Source organism: Musca domestica, unplaced genomic scaffold (genome assembly GCF_030504385.1).
Source record: "Musca domestica strain aabys unplaced genomic scaffold, Musca_domestica.polishedcontigs.V.1.1 34, whole genome shotgun sequence".
NCBI lineage: Eukaryota > Metazoa > Arthropoda > Insecta > Diptera > Muscidae > Musca > Musca domestica.
The window spans coordinates 2,165,254-2,185,354 of record NW_026712313.1 but is presented as its reverse complement, the minus strand read 5'-3'; the positions used below and the strand labels follow the sequence as shown (position 1 = coordinate 2,185,354).

The 20,101-nt window shown below is 32.4% G+C and overlaps 1 protein-coding gene across 1 annotated transcript in view; it reads right to left on the bottom strand.

Annotated features, from left to right (window-relative positions):
* Positions 1-19,819, bottom strand: part of LOC101897291 (protein nubbin) — a 32,247-nt gene extending 12,428 nt beyond the window's left edge. The window contains exons 1-2 of the mRNA XM_020036719.2: positions 18,640-19,819; positions 2,969-3,013 (exon numbers count right to left, since the gene is read on the bottom strand). Coding sequence (XP_019892278.1) covers positions 2,969-3,013; positions 18,640-18,757 — 163 coding nt within the window. The 5' untranslated portion in view covers positions 18,758-19,819. The remainder of the gene's footprint in view (positions 1-2,968; positions 3,014-18,639) is intronic.
* Positions 19,820-20,101: the final 282 nt, after the last annotated feature.

Sequence of the window (20,101 nt, the reverse complement as noted above, 5' to 3'; positions counted from 1 at the left end):
TCCTTTTTCAGACGACGACCAACAACAAAAATACTTAAAAATACAGTATACAATGTTGAAACGTAGATTTATTACTAGCCAACAGAGGCTTGAAATTAAAGGTTATTTGGTGAGATTATTTTCAGACAAATTCAAATATAAGTGGATCGAAAAAATCCTTGAAAAATTAAAAGATAAAAAGCAATAGCCTTAAAAAATTATAAAGGACCCCATTGAAGTTTCTGAGTATAAAAAAACAAGTAAAAAAGCTGTAAATTTGGCCGGACCGAACTTTGAATTCCCTCCACCATTTGGAACGAATTTAACAGTTTTGAAAAAAATAATAATAAAATCCGTTTAAAATTCTGTTTCAAATCTTAAAAATACCGAATGTAGCCATATTAAAACGACGACGTGGACCTGCATAGGTAACTTTTGTAATAAGCCTTTACAATATTCAAATGCCAAAAATCGGTGAAAAATGTAGCTAAAATCGTCAAAATGCCGAATATCGGGAGGTATCACTATATGGGGGCTATACGAAGGCGTGGACCTGCAGAGACAATTTTCTATCTTAGGCTGTAGTATCCATTACGAGCCTCAATTACCAAATTTGAAACAATTCCGGTGAATAATGTTGCTAAAATAATCAAAATACGGAATATCGGGAGGTATCGTTATATGGGGGCTATACGCAGACGTGGACCTGCACGGACAATATTCTGTCTTAGGCTCTTGTATCCATTACGAACTTCAAGTACCAAATTTGCAATAATTCCGGTGAATAATGTCGCTAGAATCATCAAAATACCGAATATCGGGAGGTACTTATGTATGGGGGCTCTACGAAGACGTGGACCTGCACAGACAATTTTCTGTCTTAGGCTGTAGTATTCATTACGAACTTCAATTACTAAATTTGAAACAATTCCGGTGAATAATGTTGCTAAACTCATCAAAATACCGAATATTGGGAGATACCGTTATATGAGGGCTATACGAAGGCGTGGACCTGCACAGACAATTTTCTGTCTTAGGCTGAAGTATTCACTAAGAATTTCAAACGCGAAATTTAAAACATTTCCGGTGTATAATGTTGCTAAAATCATCAAAATACCGAATATCGGGATATACCGTTATATGAGGGCTATTCGAAGGCGTGGACCTGCATAGACAATTTTCTGTCTTAGTCTGTAGTATCCATTACGAACTTCAGGTATCGAATTTGAAACAATTCCGGTGAACAATGTTCCTAAAATCATCAAAATACCGAATATCGGGAGATAACGTTATATGAGGGCTATACGAAGGCGTGGACCTACATGACCCATTTTCAATACCAAAGCCATGCAGACATAATATACATTTGAGCAAAATTTTTTTATGTCCCATCTTCTCAGGAGATCTTGTATTAGTAGAAGTAATGGGATGTGCGAAATATGAAGAGAACCGGATGCTTATTTCGGATTTAATGATCGTTTTGGTTATTCAAAATTTTGACGCTTTGTTGGGGAGGTACGAGAAGGAATGGTCCGATCCCTACCCTCTTTATAAGGGATCTTGTGTTGACAGAAATATTGAGATGAGCCAAGCCTGAATGGAATCGGATGGTAACCTCCCGTTTTATGAGCTTCATGGATATTCAAAATTGTTACCCTTTGTGGGGGAGGTACCAGAAGGAGTGGACCGATATATCCCATCTTCAAAGCAGATCTTATGTTAGTAGAAATAATGAGATGTGCGAAATATGAAAAGAACCGGATGCTTATTTTGGGATTTTATAATCGTTTTGGTTATTCAAAACGTTAACCCTTTGTGTGGGAGGTACCAGAAGGAATGCTCCGATCTCTAACATCTTTATAACATATCTTGTTTTGATGGAAATATTGAGATATACCAAGTCCGAGTGGAATCGGATGTTAATTTCGAGTTTTTAGATCTTCGTGTATGTTCAAGATTTTGACCCTCTGTGGGGGAGGTACCTGAATGAGTGGTCCGATTTATCCCACTTTCACACCTAATCTTGTGTTGATAAAATATTGGAGTATACCGAGTTTGAAAATAATCGGGTGCATATTTCGCATTGTATGACCTGCATGGTAATTTCAAAATTTTGATCCGGTTTGTGGTAGAGGTATCCAAAGGAGTGGATCTATGTATACCATCTTTACACCAGATCTTGCTTTAGTAAAAATATTTAAATATGCAAAATTTGAGAAGAATCGGATGCTTATTTGGCATTTTATGAGAGTTATAATTATTTGACCCTTTGGGAGGAAAATTCATGATGGAGTGGACTTATATTGTCCATCTTCACACCTAACATAGCACTGATAAGAATATTGTGATTTGCAAAGTTGTATGATCCTTTCTTGTCTTTAAGGTAAATTATATTTTGTGAAAAATTAGTCCTTTTGTGAGGAGAGGTACCAGAATCAGTGAACTGATATTGCCCATCTCCCCACTCGATCTAAGTTGTAATACTGTTGGTAATATTACGATGTATCACGTTTGGGTAATATCGGATGCTCCCTTCTAGTGTTATCCTGGCCACCTGCCAGACACGCAGACGTTCGGACACCCTTAGATTGACTTTAAAAGCCCTGAAACAGATTTGTTCCAAAGAAAACTAGGGTCTAAAACCGTAATTTCGATAAGGCACGTTTTTGCCGTATTAAATAATATATACCCTCTGTAGCCATATATCGGAAGGTATAAATATTGAAAATTGAAGAAATTCGCAATAAGTTCTCAAATAAAAAGTCTCTACAAATATTGAAAAAAAAAAAAGATTTTTTTCTCTTGATCTTTGGGCTCCTTAAGTTATTATTTCAGAACTCAATGATCACAAAATCAAGAAAAAAAAAACGAAAAAATTTTAAATCTTTGTGGACACTTTTTATCCTAGATCTTATCGCGAGTTTCAAAAATTTTCGGCTTTAATTTTAGAATTTTTAAGATTTTATATTTTTTATCCTTTGTTACTTACCATTGGATTGCATGGGCGAGGGTGATCGGGACAAACGTGTGATATCTGTAAATATACAATGAAATAAAAATATATAAATATCGTTTTATTAAAAAATTTAAAATTAAATTCAATATCGGAATCAAATAAATATAAAGTGAACCCAGAAAAAAACGGAAATTTGGATTGAAGAACTCAAGGGCTGTGGACGAAGTAAAGTTTGCCTTTTTCTTCGGCCATCTCTGCCAAAAAAACTCAATTTTCTTTCTAAACAATTGTTAAACGTCCAAATTGGGAAATATTTTTTTTTTTTAATTCCGAAATATTTTCTCCAGGTTATTTAAAATTATTTTTCAAAAATATGTATCCCTTTCTGCTCCCAATTAAGCCATAAATCAAAATACCTCCTCCACTGATGACATTAACCAAATGCCCAATAAATTTGTGCTTGAAAACCATAGCCAATCCTTTCTCCTCTTAAGGATATTTATTTTCCTTCTTTAACCTCAGCTCACCAACGAACACCATATGTTAACAATTTTATTTCAAAATTATGTAAATTGAGCAAATGCCGTCGGGGCAAGAAAATTCTCCGTCTTGAAATTAGTAACACTTGAGCGGGTAAACTCCTACATAAGGCAACCTCGGACATCTGGCCATATATGAAATGGAAAATCGAAGAAAACAAATCTTCAACACACACACATCGACCGTTTAACAGCATTCAAATGTCATATAAATTAAGTGGTTAATAGGGTAGACGGGAAAAAACTACCCTTGCAACTGGAAATAAATTTTCTTCCCCCCTTTCCACAACTGATCCACACACGTCGGAGCACATCAGAAAATGGGTGGATATGGAGTTGTGATGCAACACGAGCTAGGCACGCGTTATATTTGTTAATGTTCTACCACAGCAACAACAACAGCAGCAAACATTCACACCTACACCCTCTACACGGCAGAGCAAGCGAGGCTGGCGGCTTGCTGCCCAGCAAAAGGTCACAGATGCTCTTTTATGGATTTGTAATACTATTTATAAAATTTTTCAAAAATGTTTGACCTTTTTTCAGGTTTTTAATTTCTTCTTCTTATTTTCATTTTCAATTCGTTACAATGTCTCACACACACATGCTTAAAGGCACACATATATACATATATTGTAGATATGGCAATTAATCGTTAACCACCAACTTATTTGGACATTTGGCTCGACCTGAGGGGGAGAAATGGTTGTTTGGCTCTCACATTTCTTTTGAAAATTTAAATGGCAAATTTTTTGCGTTTTTCATGTTTCGAATTTCCAAAAATAGCAATAAACATAAATAAATACGAAACAGCAGGGGGCATTCACATTCATCCACATCAATTCTGCACACGCACATCAGCAGCAGCAGCCCAGTCGGCCATAATCAATAATTGGTCAGTGGAAATGCAAAATCCACCCTCATCTCGACATGTTAAATCAACACTTGGAAAATGGGGAGAAAAGGATTTAAATACTAAATACGTCGTGTGTGTATGTCCGCATGTTTGGCTTTAATCAATACCAGAAACTTTAATATGAAAGAAAAAAGTATGAATTGGGGAGAATTTTTCTCAAATGTAGCTATTGTTGGTTTTTCTTTTGCCACGCTTTGTTAAGAATATGCTAAGCAAAACAGAATGGTAATTAACCAAAACATGCCAAAGTTTTTCCCCAATAACATCCCCCTTGAAAATGTTGAGAAGAGGAAACATCACAAGAAAATGAAAAAATGAGAAGATGAAATTGGAAAAAATGAAGAAAACGAGAAATACGAAATGGAAGAGAAAAGAAAATATAACAAGAAATATGGGGAAAATTAGCATTGAAGAAAATCAGAAGTATTTGGGGCATTTCATGGCAAAAGTGCCAAATGATTTTCTTTCACTGAAAATCGACCCTTCAAGACCATGCTTTTATTGAAAGAACAAGTCGATATTTATAAATGATAGTATCAATAATAGGGAAATATGGAATATGACGAACATCAATATTTTTCGACTTTAATTTATCCCACTTGATTCTAGCTTGAATTACAAATTTCGGTCTTATATGAAAAATTAAAAAAAAATCATTTAAAAAAGCTTTTTCGATGCTCCCAAAAATCTTAGAAAAACATCTAAGTTTATTTATAACTGGATCCTACAAAAATATAAAAAAAAATCCAAAAAGAAAATAATCACGCTTATGAAAATTTCCGGATCTTCAAAAACTATTTTAAAAATTTCAGGTCTATGGAGCTTTCAGGATTCCTCTACAAATATTTAATAAATCAACACGTATAGAGCATTTTGGATCATTCCAAAAATATTAAAAAAAATCATATTTTTGGAGGTCCAAAAACTATTTTAAAAATCTTATCTATAGAAGCTATTGACCCTCAAAAAATTATTAAAGAAATCCACGAAACCACAATATTTAAAAATCCACGTTAGATTATCCTTTAAAAAATCCACCTTTATGGAGCTTTCTGTATCTCCAACAAAATATTTAAAAATCCACGTTAGATTATCCTTTAAAAAATCCACCTTTATGGAGCTTTCTGTATCTCCAACAAAGTATTTAAAAATCCACGTTAGATTATCCTTTAAAAAATCCACCTTTATGGAGCTTTCTGTATCTCCAACAAAATATTTAAAAATCCACGTTAGATTATCCTTTAAAAAATCCACCTTTATGGAGCTTTCTGTATCTCCAACAAAGTATTTAAAAATCCACGTTAGATTATCCTTTAAAAAATCCACCTTTATGGAGCTTTCTGTATCTCCAACAAAATATTTAAAAATCCACGTTAATGGGGCTTTCGGTATCTCCAAAATTATATTAAAAATCCACGGTTATGGAGCCTTCTATATCTCCAACAAAATATTTAAAAATCCACGTTTATGGGGCTTTCGGTATCTCCAAAAATATATTAAAAATCCACGGTTATGGAGCCTTCTATATCTCCAACAAAATATTTAAAAATCCACGTTTATGGGGCTTTCGGTATCTCCAAAAATATATTAAAAAGCCACGGTTATGGAGCCTTCTATAAAAAAATATTTAAAAATCGACGTTTATGGAATTTTTTTTATCTCCAAAAAAATATTTAAAAATCCATGTTTATGGAATCTTTTTTATCTCAAAAAAAAAAAAAAATATTTAAAAATCCACGTTTATGGAGCCTAGGGAATCTCCCCAAAAATACTTTAAAAAAATCTAGGTTTATATTGAAAAAATCCACGTTTGTGAGCTTTTTGAATCCTTCCAAAAATATTTAAAAGAATCCACATTTGTAGAGCCTTATGGATCCTTACAAAATTATTTTAAAAAATCCACGCTTGTGGAGCTTTCGAGATCCTCCCAAAATTATTATAAAAATCAACGATTATCGAGCTTTCACGATCTTTTCAAAAATATTTGAAAAATCTACGTTTATGGTATTTAAAAAAATATTTAAAAATTCCTCGATTAAGGACCTTTCATATTATATAAAAAAACTGCGTTTAAAGAGTCTTCCGGATCATCTCAAAAATATTTATAAAGTCCAAGTTTATATAGCAACACGTTAAAAGCCATTTTTATGATCCCAAAAATCTTTACAAAATCAACGTTTATGGAGCCTTCCTGCCAAAAATATTTAAAAAATCCATGCTAATGGAGCCACCTAGATCCTTAATAAAATATATTTAAAAATTCCACTATAACGAGCCATCTGGTTCCTTCCAAAAATATCTAAAAAATCCACATTTAAGGAGCCAAAATTATAAAATTCCAGATTTAAAATAGTTAAATTATTAAATAAACCTTCAAAATTATTTAACAAAATCAAAATTTATTATCCTTTAAAAAAACACTTGTTGCTCTTTATATTATTGGGAACCTCAAGGGTGTCCTCTTCAACGTACCCTCTTAATAACTGACATTCCTTATTATATCTGTCTTTGATCCTTGTAAAACAAACATATCCCAAAAACCTCCTTAACTCCTTACAAATGCTGGTCACTTACATTTGATCACAAAATTGCACAAGGATTCCCCCAACAAATCCTTTCACTGCAATTTGTCTTTATGTGCAACAGTTCCTCAATATCCTTTTTAACACCTCATATCATAAGAAACAAAAGGATTTCTTAAAGACATTTCTTATGTTGTGACCAATTTATGGTTGGATAGGGAAGGGGGTTGAAGTGTTGCAAAGTGGGGTGGCTCAAAAAACTTTTCACACTCTGTGTTTTGGTGATCATGTAAACATGACTTTTGACGGCTTTATAGCTCTTTCTTTTAATCAGGGGAAACAAGGTTTCCTATTTGTTGGCCAAATATTTGATCACACATTTTTGAAATGATGTAAGGCTATTAGTTGTGGGTAATTAAATGTAGGGAGGGTGAAAATGTGGGTTGCCTAAAAATAATCACCCATTCAGTAATGAGGTTGTCCTTTAAGGGTGGCATCTTAAAGGCTTTGTCCTTAAAGAAAAATCAATAAATACTTTTTAACTCCTATCGAAAGAGTAGCATGAACAGGGGTTAATACCATTACGAATTAACTTCAAAAGAGTAATTAAGATTACTTTTCAAGTGAAGAAATGTAAAAATCCACAAAGAATCTTTCTTGAAAAACGTGAATTTTTATAGAATCTTTTTTCAAGGATTATCAGTTAAAGAAACGTGGATTTTTTAAAGAATTTTTTTTGAAGGACCATCAGTTGAAGAAACGTAGATTTTTTAAAGAATATTTTCCAAGGATCCTTTGCACAACAAACTTGGATTTTTTAAAGAATATTTTCCAAGGTCCCTTTGCACAACAAACTTGGATTTTTTAAAGAATATTTTCCAAGGACCCTTTGCACAACAAACGTGGATTTCTTAACGAATCCTTTTTGAAGGACCATCAGCTAAAAAAAAAATGGATTTTTTAACGAATCCTTTTTGAAGGACCATCAGCTAAAAAAAATTGGATTTTTTATATAATCTTTTTTCAAGGACCATCAGTTGAAGAAACGTGGATTTTTTAAAGAATATTTTCCAAGGACCCTTTGCACAACAAACGTGGATTTTTTAAAGAATATTTTAAAAGGACCCTTTGCACAACAAACGTGGATTTATTAAAGAATATTTTCCAAGGACCCTTTGCACAACAAACGTGGATTTTTTAAAGAATATTTTAAAAGGACCCTTTGCACAACAAACGTGGATTTTTTAAAGAATATTTTCCAAGGACCCTTTGCACAACAAACGTGAATTTTTTAAAGAATATTTTCCAAGGACCCTTTGCACAACAAACGTGAATTTTTTAAAGAATATTTTCCAAGGAGCCTTTGCAAAACAAACGTGGATTTTTTAAAGAATATTTTCCAAGGAGCCTTTGCAAAACAAACGTGGATTTTTTAAAGAATATTTTCTATTTTGTTAGGGCTTTGACGTGGATTTTTTTAAGAATTGTCTTTTAAAGATGGGAATTAAAATAATTTTAATAATTTCGAGAATTAATTTTATTATTTCTTGACGGATTATCAGATTAACTATCAATTAATCAATTGAGACCAATCAGGGAGGATATATATATATATATCCTCCATTAATTTTCAAAAATTTTCGGTCAAGTAATTTTAATGCCCGCTCCCAAACTTTTACAACAAAATATCGCAAAATGTCCCTTTGGCATGTTTCTTTTCATTCTAGAACACTTAAATATCCTGCATTTTTATTGCTTCAACATATGCAGATACATAAAAGTCTGTTTTGCAGACAGTCTCCAGAGTCTATAAATTAGCAAATGGACACGATGACCACAAAATTTGCTTTGCCAAAATTTCTACTTCCTTTACACAAATGTAAAAAAAATAACTGCATTATCCTATGGATTTTATGCACCTTCTAAGACCCACCCTCACCCTCATGATATGGCATACAAAAAAAATTCAAATTACTTTTAAGCACGTACCAAACATTTCGTATTTCGCCAGCCATCCCTGGGTAAATGTCCTGGCATAAGTGGCACTTATGGCGAGGGAGTCAACAACGTCATCATCATTCAAGGATGGCCAGGTGTTTGGTCAATAACTACACAACTACGTAGATAAACATTTAAAGGTGAGTGCATGTTTCATTTGCTTACAATTTGAATTTCCTATTGATTTTGCAATGAAGGTATTTTGGGGAAATGTAAAAATACATTTTTTCTGTTGGAAAACATATGGGATTTTTTATATCCTTTAAAAAAACATATTTGAGTCCCTATACGTAGACACAAAGTAAAGTGCAATTTTAATAGAATTTTTGCATGTTTGAGAAGGCATAAAGGATACAAAGTCCTTGAAATGGTTTGTACACAAAACTATAAGAGTTCAAGATAGAAAAATGTTAAAAACAAAAATAAATAGAGAGGCTATAAAATCACCTTAGGAAAATTATATTTAAAGAAGGTCAGATTCCAAAAATTATAAAAAAACCCTTTATATACGTACAGCTATAACTTCTCTCCAGGAAAAAAGTCAAAATCGAGGAAGAAATTATGAAAAAAAATTGGAAAAATAAAAAAAAATAATCTAAAAAATATAAGATTTAATTTTTTTAATCCAATTTTTTGCATTTTACTTCTGGAAAAAAATTACTTCAAAAAATTATATTTTTTTTATTTTATTTATTTAATTAATTTTTTTAATTAACTTTTATTTTTTTTTAATCCAACCTTTTTTACATTTTACTTCTGGAAAAAAATTACTTTAAAAAAATCAGATTTTTTTTTTAATTTTTTATTTATTTATTTTATTTTATTTATTTTTTCTTGTAACCATTCACCCCAAAAGTCCCCCTGAAATTCTTCTTCAATCCCATCCTTATTATTATTTTTTAATTCTCAATATTATGAAATTATTATTTATTTCTTGTCAAACTCCATCTGAGTCACACAATCAAATGGTGGATTACTAATAGAATTCTAAATCATAACCCCCCGCCCCCTCCCCCTACTTAGCCTCGAATCGATCAATCCCCCCAAAGTTCTTATTTTGAAGTGCCTTTTGCGAAACACTTTAACGCCTTATCTTTATTTGATTTTTGTAAAATTTCAGATTAATATTCGATTTCCGTTTAATGCGTATTGTTGTCCCTGTGTTCGATTTCGAATTTTTTTATATTTTTTCGTTTAATAACTTATCTACGGCCGTAAATTTTAAACATTCATAAAATGGGTGACTAAACACTTGAATAAATATTAATTATCTGACAGATAGGTGTACAAAGTTATTGAATTTTTTGTAAAATAAGGCACGTAGTCCAATTAGAGAGAGAGCGTATTGGTCATGGATGATGAAAGTTCAAAATCAAAAAAAAATGCAGGTGAATATTTTCGATGGATAGCATATTGAAATTAAGATTATTATGTATCAGGAAGCTATTATTAATCGTGCTATTATTAATCGCTATTATTAATCGTGTAGGTGAGTCATTGGGAGGAGAATAATTTTTTAATTTTTTTTTCAACCCAAATTATGAAAAATGGGCAAATACCGTAAAATGAAACTCTTTAAATAATCTAAATAAAATCAAAATGCCTTCAACGATTACGGCTAACTGGTCATGGCAATGGTAGGTCCAATTCTAAGTGATTAATTGGATTTAGAGTTTATATGACGATAAGAGTGCCTTGGTGATTGTGAATAAAAGACCCTTTTAATTTATGATCTGTTTCAAGAATCTACTAGTTTTGCATTTGTTATACCCTCAGCCATATGGCTGGAGAGGGTATATAAAATTTCGATATCATAGAGGCAAAATCGGTTATTTTAGTAACAATTTTACATTCTTGCTGTTTTGGAACATAGCCTTAATATACAGGGTAAGATGAAAAAACCTGCAACCAACTTAAGACTGCTGTCATTTTTAAGCCACTGGTCCGACAGCTGTAAAAATTATTCCAGTGACAGCTCATTATATTGTTTACAAGCGTATAAAAGCATTTTAGTGAGAATTTTCCAGAAAAAAGTTCTTCGTGATGGAATTCAAGCGCGATAGTGTGATTTCTTTATATTTGGCTGGAAAACCACAAGTGGCTATCGTCAGAGCACTCCAGCATTTAAATGTGAATAAATCTTTGGCGTCTCGTACCATCGCTCGTTACTGTTATACTGGTAGCGTAGCCCGACGTCAAGGAAGTGGACTGAAGAAAAGAGCAACAACAGCAGAAATGGTTCGAAAAGTAGAGAAGCGACTTGATCGAAAACCGCGTTGCAATGGCCGAAAAACGCCTCGTGAGCTGAACATATCGCAATATTCCATTCGGCAATTATTGAAAAATTAGCTCGGGGTAAAGCCATTGAAATTCCAAAAAATGCAAGAACTTACACCGCAACCGAAAGAAAATAGACTCAAAATAGCTAAAGAATTGTTTCGCTTGGCCGAAAAGTGGTGAACTGCCGAATTTGGTTTTCTCCGTCTCCGATGAGAAATCATTCGTTGTGCAGCAGTTTGTAAACAAACAAAATGATCCCCTTTACTTGCCAAAGAGGTCAGCTGAAAATGTGCACCTTCGGTTGGCCACCAGAACTCAAGCGCCCACATCGTCACCATGGCCGGCGCCCAGGAATGGTTACAAAATGAGGTTCCTCGTTTCATTTCCAACGCATAATGGTCACCAAAATCTCCGGATACCAATCCGTTGGACTATTGTGTCTGAAATATTTTGGAAAGCAAGGTTGGCGCTGAAAAACACCAAAGTGTCGATCAACTCAAGCAAGCGCTTCGCCGGGAATGGACCAAAATACCGCAGAGCAACATTCGGGCAGCGTGTGACGGTTTCATTGGTGGTTTGAAGGCCATAATTCGTGTCAAAAGTGAGCAATTCGAACAAATCTAAACTTATTCTAAAATTTTATACTATTTCCGATATTTTTTGCTTTCATTCAATAAAATTAAAAAAAAAAATGCAAAAATTATGGCGTTTGGCTTTGTTGCAATTCTTTCATTTCACTCTGTATGTCGTTGATTGTTTTCTTTTCTTATACTAATTCAAGTATTAGACCAGACGCTTTATGCAGTTCTGCAGGTGTTTATCTTTTTTTTCTACAATTCCCAGAATACCATAAAATTATATTACTCATGAAGAGTAAAAAACAAAAAATATTTTGATAACAATTTTAATTTTTATTTTTACTTCTCATTTGAATTTCCATTAGCAATTCTTTTAAAAATAAAATTGCAAACAACTAATTTGGCAATTTTATGATGTTATGACACCATTTGGCTTGATAACTTGATACAAATATTCAAAATGGTTTGGTTTCCAATCGAACCAGTCATAAAGCCTTAACTTTTTGTCGAATTGTGACAGACCCCTTTGGTTTTTTTTTTTTGAGGGGGGGGGGGGGTTATATGTATATGGGGTGACGTATTTCTAACTATGACCATAGAATATTATTTCTAAATCTGTTTATTTCACTTGTTCAATATGATCGATTGATATGCCAATGAGCCGAGGGATACAGTGGGTCAGATAGAACAAAAATTTAAATTTCCTTAGAAAAAAAAAACAAATAATTACAAAAAATAGATGGAATTAAGTTAAAAATCCCTTAAAGGGAGAGGTAAAATTAAGACACGATTTTTGGATGAAAAAAAATCTAGAGTTTTTTCATAAAATCGCCCCTCTGAAAATATTCTATAAGTAGGTAAGATTTTTCCAATGATGGTGATTGGATAGTTCCATAGAAAATTTATTAAAAAAATATTTTTTCTCTAATGGCACCCTTAAATTACAATACGCCAAATTCAATAGGTCATTGAGCTAACAAATGATTTGTCGAAATATTAAATTTCAATCGGACAATAAATGCAACCTGTCATTTGGTTACTAAAATGCATTGACCGACGAACGGACGAAAAGACATGCCTCAAAAAAAAAAAAAAAAAAAAAAAAAAAAAAAAAACTATGGGTCTATCTCGTCTCTCCCCAGTGTATCGTAGGGTATAAAAATTGAAAATCCTTAAAAATATTTATTTTTAAAACTCTTGATTTAAAATTTAAAATTTTAAATCTACGACCATTTGTTATAAGTTTTGTTATTTAATATTCTCAAGAAAAGTAAAGTTTTCGTCCTGAAGTCTTCAAAAATAACATCCAAATAACTAATTTAAGCTGTCAAAAAAACAAATCTTAAAAATTGAAAAAAAAAAAAACAAATCTTAAAAATTGGTAAAAAAATTTGCTCTGCAGAACTTTTACACTGGCCCTTGTCGCGATTTGGCTAATAATGTCCCTTGAAAATATTATTCAAAAATCACTGAATTAAAGAATTTTCCCAAAAAATCGTTCTTTGAAAATTTTACGTTTAGGTCTTGACAAGTCCTTGAAAAACAAAACTTATAATAAAATAAAAAAGCTATATACTCTAAAAATACCGAATAGAACCTTTATATTGGGGTCTATGCGACGACGCGGACCTGCATAGGCAACTTTTGTCATAAGCCATTACAATATTCAAATGCGAAACTTGAAAAAAGAAAAATCGGTGAATAATGCCAAATATAGGGAGGACCTGTCATAGGCTGTAGTATCCATTAGGAACTTCAAATACCAAATTTGAAACAATTCCGGTGAATAATGTCGCTAAAATCATAAAAATACCGAATATCGGGGAGTACCGTTATATGGGGGCTATACGAAGACGTGGATCTGCACAGACAATTTTCTATCTTAGGCTGTAGTATCCATTACGAACTTAAAATACCAAATTTGAAGTAATTACAGTGAATAATGTCGCTAAAATCATCAAAATACAGAATATCGGGAGGTAGCGTTATGTGGGGGTTATACGAAGACGTGGATCTGCACAGACAATTTTCTATCTTAGGCTGTAGTATCCATTACGAACGTAAAATACCAAATTTGAAGTAATTACAGTGAATAATGTCGCTAAAATCATCAAAATACCGAATATCGGGAGGTGGCGTTATATGAGGGCTATACGAAAACGTGGACCTACATGACCCATTTTCAATACCAAAAGTTCTGCAGATTGAATTCTAGATTGATTTCCACAGATTGATTTGTACAGACGTACGGCCATCGCTAAATCGACATAGAATTCTATGCTGATCAAGAAAGTACTTTGTGGGGTCTAAAATGTATATTTCGAGATGCTACAAACGGAATAACAAACTTAATATACGCTCAATGCTATGGTGGAGGGTATAAAAAATGGGAAAGGCAAGAAGTGATTGTGATTCCCAAGTGACCATTCCCTTCGCCGGGATGAAACCATGATATTGGTGGCGATCAGCAAATATTGCAAAACTGGATGTTGAAAAACCTTACTCTCTGTAATAGAGAGTAATCTGAAGAAGCCAGCCAGCCAGAAGCTATTAAAATTGGAAAATTTGCAAGAAATATTCTTTAAAATCCGGGTTGACGACTCTAACGGGTTTTGGAAAATATTCCAAAAAAATCAACGCCATTGGCATCGATTTTTTCCCAAAAATCAAAAATCGCACTTGAAAAGTCAATGTTTAGCTCTTGAAAATGCCTTAAAAATATCAAAAAAAAAAAAATCTTGTTATTCTTCAAAAAAATAATAATAATTAAATAAATAAAAAATATATATGGAAAATATTCCAAAGAAAAATTAAGGCTGATGGCATCGAATATCGATTCAATATTTTCTTCTTTGAAGGTTTAACGTTTAACTCTTGACAAGTCCTTGATTATAATATCCACGTTAATACTTCCGTTAATAGGCTTTAAAAATACAAAAAAATTGAGCTAGTTATTCCTCAAAAAATATATATATTTCTCAAAAGTCCCTTCTAAATATTAAAAAAAAATCCCTTCCCCACCTTTTTTTCTTATTCAAATAAAACCACTGTACGTGCCCTGCACCCCTCCCCGCTCCCCTTTCATTTTCATATTTTTGGTTTCTGTTCACTTGTGATAAGAATTGTGCATGTTTGGGAAAAAAATTGATGGTGATTAATTTACGATTGTTAACACAATTATTGTTATAACGTGTTTTGTTTTTCTTGGCCGACATTGTTTTTTTTTATTCGTTTCTTTTTTTGTCAAAAGTTGTCGTTGACTTCATTTCCATTGAATTTCGGAAAAAATACATACATATATTGATTATTTAAAATGTGTTGCTATTTTATTGTTGTTAGTGATGTTGTTATTAATTTATTTCATTTTTTTCACCACCTGATAGAGTCTCAATACTTTGTAAGACGATATTAAAATGTGGTTGTATGAGGTATGGATTTTTTTTTACGATTCAAATTTTAAAATTGTTACAAATCGAAGAGGAGGAGGTGCCATTGTTACTTTTATATATATATATTTCCCTTATCATTTGATTTCATTGTAATGTAGGTCATTTGTTGTCCACAAAGCGCAAATGAGTGTTATTATCAAAGGTAAGCGATAATATATTGAATTTCAAGAACGACCACCAAATATGGAAATTTTTGAGAAAAAAAAAAAAGAATTATCGGAAATCAATATCAAATCAAGAAAAAAAGTTAGCTAGGAAAATAAATTATAAAAATATTAATCACGCGATTCAAATCAGATATTTCGCCTTTCATGGGGTGGGTTGTATTAATCATAACAAATTAAAATGAAATATTCGTCGTAATATTCATCGCCAATCGGTTAAAGGGGTTTCAATGGGAATTGCAAAAAATTTGGGGAAATAGATTTCAATCAGAATGGACGATTAACGATTTTTTAAGGGAAATGCACGTTATAATTAAAATTAAGTTGAAATGTTGAAAAGAGACGCAAAATATTTTTTTTAATTTTCTACCAAAAATTTGTTGCAAAAAATATGCGACTCAAGCTGATAACCCCACATGTCTAGAGAAATAGATACTTAGAAAATTAAAAAAAATAGCTTCCAAGAATAAAACTTATTAATTCCATACCAAGAATAAATCATCTACTTTACAAGATGCAATCCTTGATAAAAAAAATTTTACTAAAAATCCATGAGCTTGGATTCAAAAGTCCTTAAAGTATGGTATATGGATTTTCAAAACACAAAAAAAAAATTGTTTAAATCCGCCATCTTATTTGTATTTAAAATCCTCAATTTTATGCTTGAACTTCTTGTACTAAAAATCCACAACTTTAGGCTGTAAATTCCTTAAAATCCAGAATTTACACATAAAATTCCCTGACATTATTTATTCAAAGGGTTTCACCATGTCAGGCAGTAGAAATGTCTTTAAAAATCCAGGATGTAGAGTTGGAATCCATGAGAATATTTATTTAAAAATTTCACCCATTCAACTTTTCCCTTTCAAAAATCATAATTTGGACCTGCAGTTTTTGAGAAATGTTTTTTATTTTCTTTAATTTTAACTTGAAACTCATTGAAAAAAAAATTCTACCAGTTCAAGATTTTAAACTAGAAAGTACTCCAAAATATCATTTTTTTATATCCACGATTTCAAACTTAAAATTCGTTTAAAGAAAGAAGGGTTTCTAGCTCTGAGGGATTTTTCAATTTTTGGTTCTGTCGAGTTTAAATAAAATTGCAAAATATATTCGATCTCTGAGTTTTAAAAATACAGATTGAGATGAAAAAAACTACAACCAACTTCAGACTGCTGTCATTACAGAGCCACTCGTCTGACAGCTGTTTAAATTATTCCAGTGACAGCTCATTATATTGTTTACAAGCGCACAAAAGCATTTTGATGAGAATTTTCCAGAAAAAAAGTTATTCGTGATGGAATCGAAGCGTGATAGTGTGATTTCTTTATATTTGCCTGGAAAACCACAAGTGGCTATCGTTAGAGCACTACAGCATTTAAATGTGAATAAATCTTTTGTGTCTCGTACCATCGCTCGTTACCGTGATACTGGTAGCGTAGCCCGACATCGAGGAAGTGGACGGATCGAAACCCGCGTCGAAGTTGCCGAAAAATGGCGCTGAGCTGAACATATCGCAATATTCCATTCGCCAGGTATTGAAAAATGAGCTCAAGGTAAAGCCATTGAAATTCCAAAAAGTGCAAGAACTTACACCGCAACAGAAATAAAATAGACACAAAACAGTTGATTCGCTTGGCCGAACCGCTGGTGAACTGCCGAATTTGGTTTTCTCCAATGAAAAATCATTCGTTGTGCAGCAGTTTGTAAACATACAAAATGATCGTGATTACTTTCCAAAAAGGTCAGCTGAAAATGTGCACCCTCGTGTGAAAAAAAAGACTCAAATGTGCTCTAACCCAATATAGGCCGTTTATGAAACGGAGGACCTATATATTGAAATATTTTCGTATATCGAGATTATATAAAATGACAATTCAAATAGCCTAATTACAGTCAATTATGTTGAATATGGGAGTTGGACCCAATTTGTAACACCGAATGGTAGATGGTACCGGTATGTGAGCGTTACTCCAAATACTTGACTTAAATACCGCGTAGGACCGTGTTACATCCTTGTAAAACCAAATACGTATTACTAAAATTTTTTCATTTGAAAATGAGTCGGAAACCTTCAACATATTTTAAATCGACTGAGTTTAAACAGAGGGTTATACCAAATAGCGGACATATGGCGAAAAGTCTTTTGTAGAAAGAAATTCTGCATATGAAGAAACCGATACGAAAAAATGACAAAGCAGTCGATGGGAAATAATGACACAAATGTTCGTTCAAGGCGCTGAGTGCACCCAGAATATCAGGAAATTTCTGTGCAAGATCAAACATGATTTTTAGTGCTTGAGTGTTTCATAAACCCAATATTCAAATATCAAAATTAAAATTTCTTAGGAAGATACCAAAGGTTCATAAAAAATACAAATTTTCTACTTCAAAACAAAAGTCATTTTTGAGTTATGTTACCCTTGTTACCCTTGAAAAAATATGCGTTATTTCAGGAGAAAAATTAAAATAGCGGAAACCGATTTTTGCTGTTTTTTGTTGAAGGCATACATCAAAAGCTCGAAGTGTCGACTTTTGTTTTCAACAACATATTCGGAAAGGGGCAGCCTTTGCATACAATACCGGCTGAGAGTATCAAAATAGAAAATTACATACATATCCGTAACACCTTTTAGCGATATTTTCCGTGAAAAAATCAACTGTAATATAAATTAAAACTCATAAAACAGAATATTTTAAATTAACTGTGGGGAGGCGTAAAACGTCTTCTTAAACCAAATTTTCCTAGTTCAAAACGGTCATAGTTATTTTGCCCATAAGAAATGGTTTTATAAATCAGGTACTCCTCCAAACATGTATCATATTCATCTCCATGATTATTTTTTTGGGTCATACAACGTTACGAACCTGACGAAAAAATGTCATTTCAACACAAGAGACACTTTATTCATTATATTTGATTTTTATAAATTTTTCTCCTTCTCTTTTGAAAACAAGTGCGATTTTATAAAAAAGTATCGTACAAGTGTAAATTTCAAAAATATTTCGCTTTTCTTGTTTTGAGAATTCTTAATATGCGAAGAATCCGTTAAAATCCCATGCGGCCACAATTTATAAAGAAAAATTAACATTCAGATTGTGGATTAAAAATCTTGCAACACAAATACCCATATTTTGATTTTCTAATTTTCTTTGTCTTATATTTTTATTTTTTTATATATTTTTTTTTTTTCAATATTTCTACTTTTATTTTTTATGAATATTTGAAAAAAAGATAATGTTTTTGTGATCACTTACATCGATTTTGCATAATGTGATGGTGTGCGGTGGTTGGTGTTTTTAATAAATCACGTTTCAGTGAATTATTATTATCCTCCGGTGTTGATGAATGCCAACGTAGCTCTGACATAACCATTTTCACAATGTAAAAATGTTTTAAAAATTGAGGGGGGTTTTTTTACAGAAAATATTTATCTGCGTTTTGTTCTTGTTTTTATTTCACTGATTTGCAATGTTTCAATATCCAACGAAAATTTTTTTTGTGTGTGACACTTTGCACGTAATCGTAAAAATTTGCTTGAAAATATCTTTATTTAGTTATATTCCATTTCAAAATAAAATTTTGTGCGTTCGATTTTGATTGTGCGTTCGTAAAAAATGTTTTCCATTTCATTTAAGAACTTTTGTTTTCATTCATATTTTCTGTTTTGTTGTTGTTGTGTTTTATTTTTCTTTTTTCTTACAAATGTTTTGTTTTCTTGTAATTCTGATGTGTTTTCACATTAACGTTTCATTTGAAACTAAAATTCCGATTCGACGTTAAAGTGTTACAATACCTTTGTTTTGCAATGTTTGAGAACGGACTAACTGATAGATGGATGTCTGAGTAGGAATTCGGATATCCTTAGCAAATTTTTTTTTTGCAGAGTCGCAGCCCAAGATGGTATTGTTGTTGTATGGTATGGAAATTGTGCAGTTTTTTGCCCTAAAATTTGCCTTATTTTGCTTTTTCTTGAGAACAATTGTCTGGTTTATGTTTGTTAAAAAGGGGGATGATTTTATTCTCCTTTATTTTCTTTTTTTTGGTGAGATTTTTCCAATTTGAATTTGATTTCCTTTCTTTTTTTTGGCAACCACAGAGAGAGTTTTCTTTTATTTGCTCTCCCTTTCGGAAAATTCTTTTCTCTTTTTGGTTTTTCCCGTAACAAGACTTTCACGTATTTATTTTGTTTGCTTTTCTGTTTCTGCGCCTTAGACTTATTTGCCTTCACACAGCGTTATGCGTTTATCTTGTTGCACGTTATGTTTCAAACTAAATTCATTCCATTCTCAATGGCAGCGGCTTCGTCGTGGGTCTTACTTAAATTTCCTTTAGTCAAAGCAAGCAAATGGCAAACAGCAACAAAACAATGCCCAAGAAAGAGTAACGGCCGAAACAAATGATTTTTGCTCTCATTTTAAGTTGTTATTGATTGGTGTTTTTTTTGTGGACGTCTTAGGCTTGCGGAGCTATGCACACACAGAGGGGCATAACCCAGCCGCAAACTTTTCGACAGACATCACTCATTGAAAATGATTCTTATTTTTGTTCTTTTTGCATAAACAAATGAATTCCACACCAGCCAGCAGAGCAAAATACCCATTTGCCCCTTTTTATGCTCTGCAAAGAGCAGAAAACCAATTGGAATTCTCTCAATTCTAACCAGGGGAAATACCATCCACATTAACATTATTGTCTTTATTCTTTGCCCAACACATA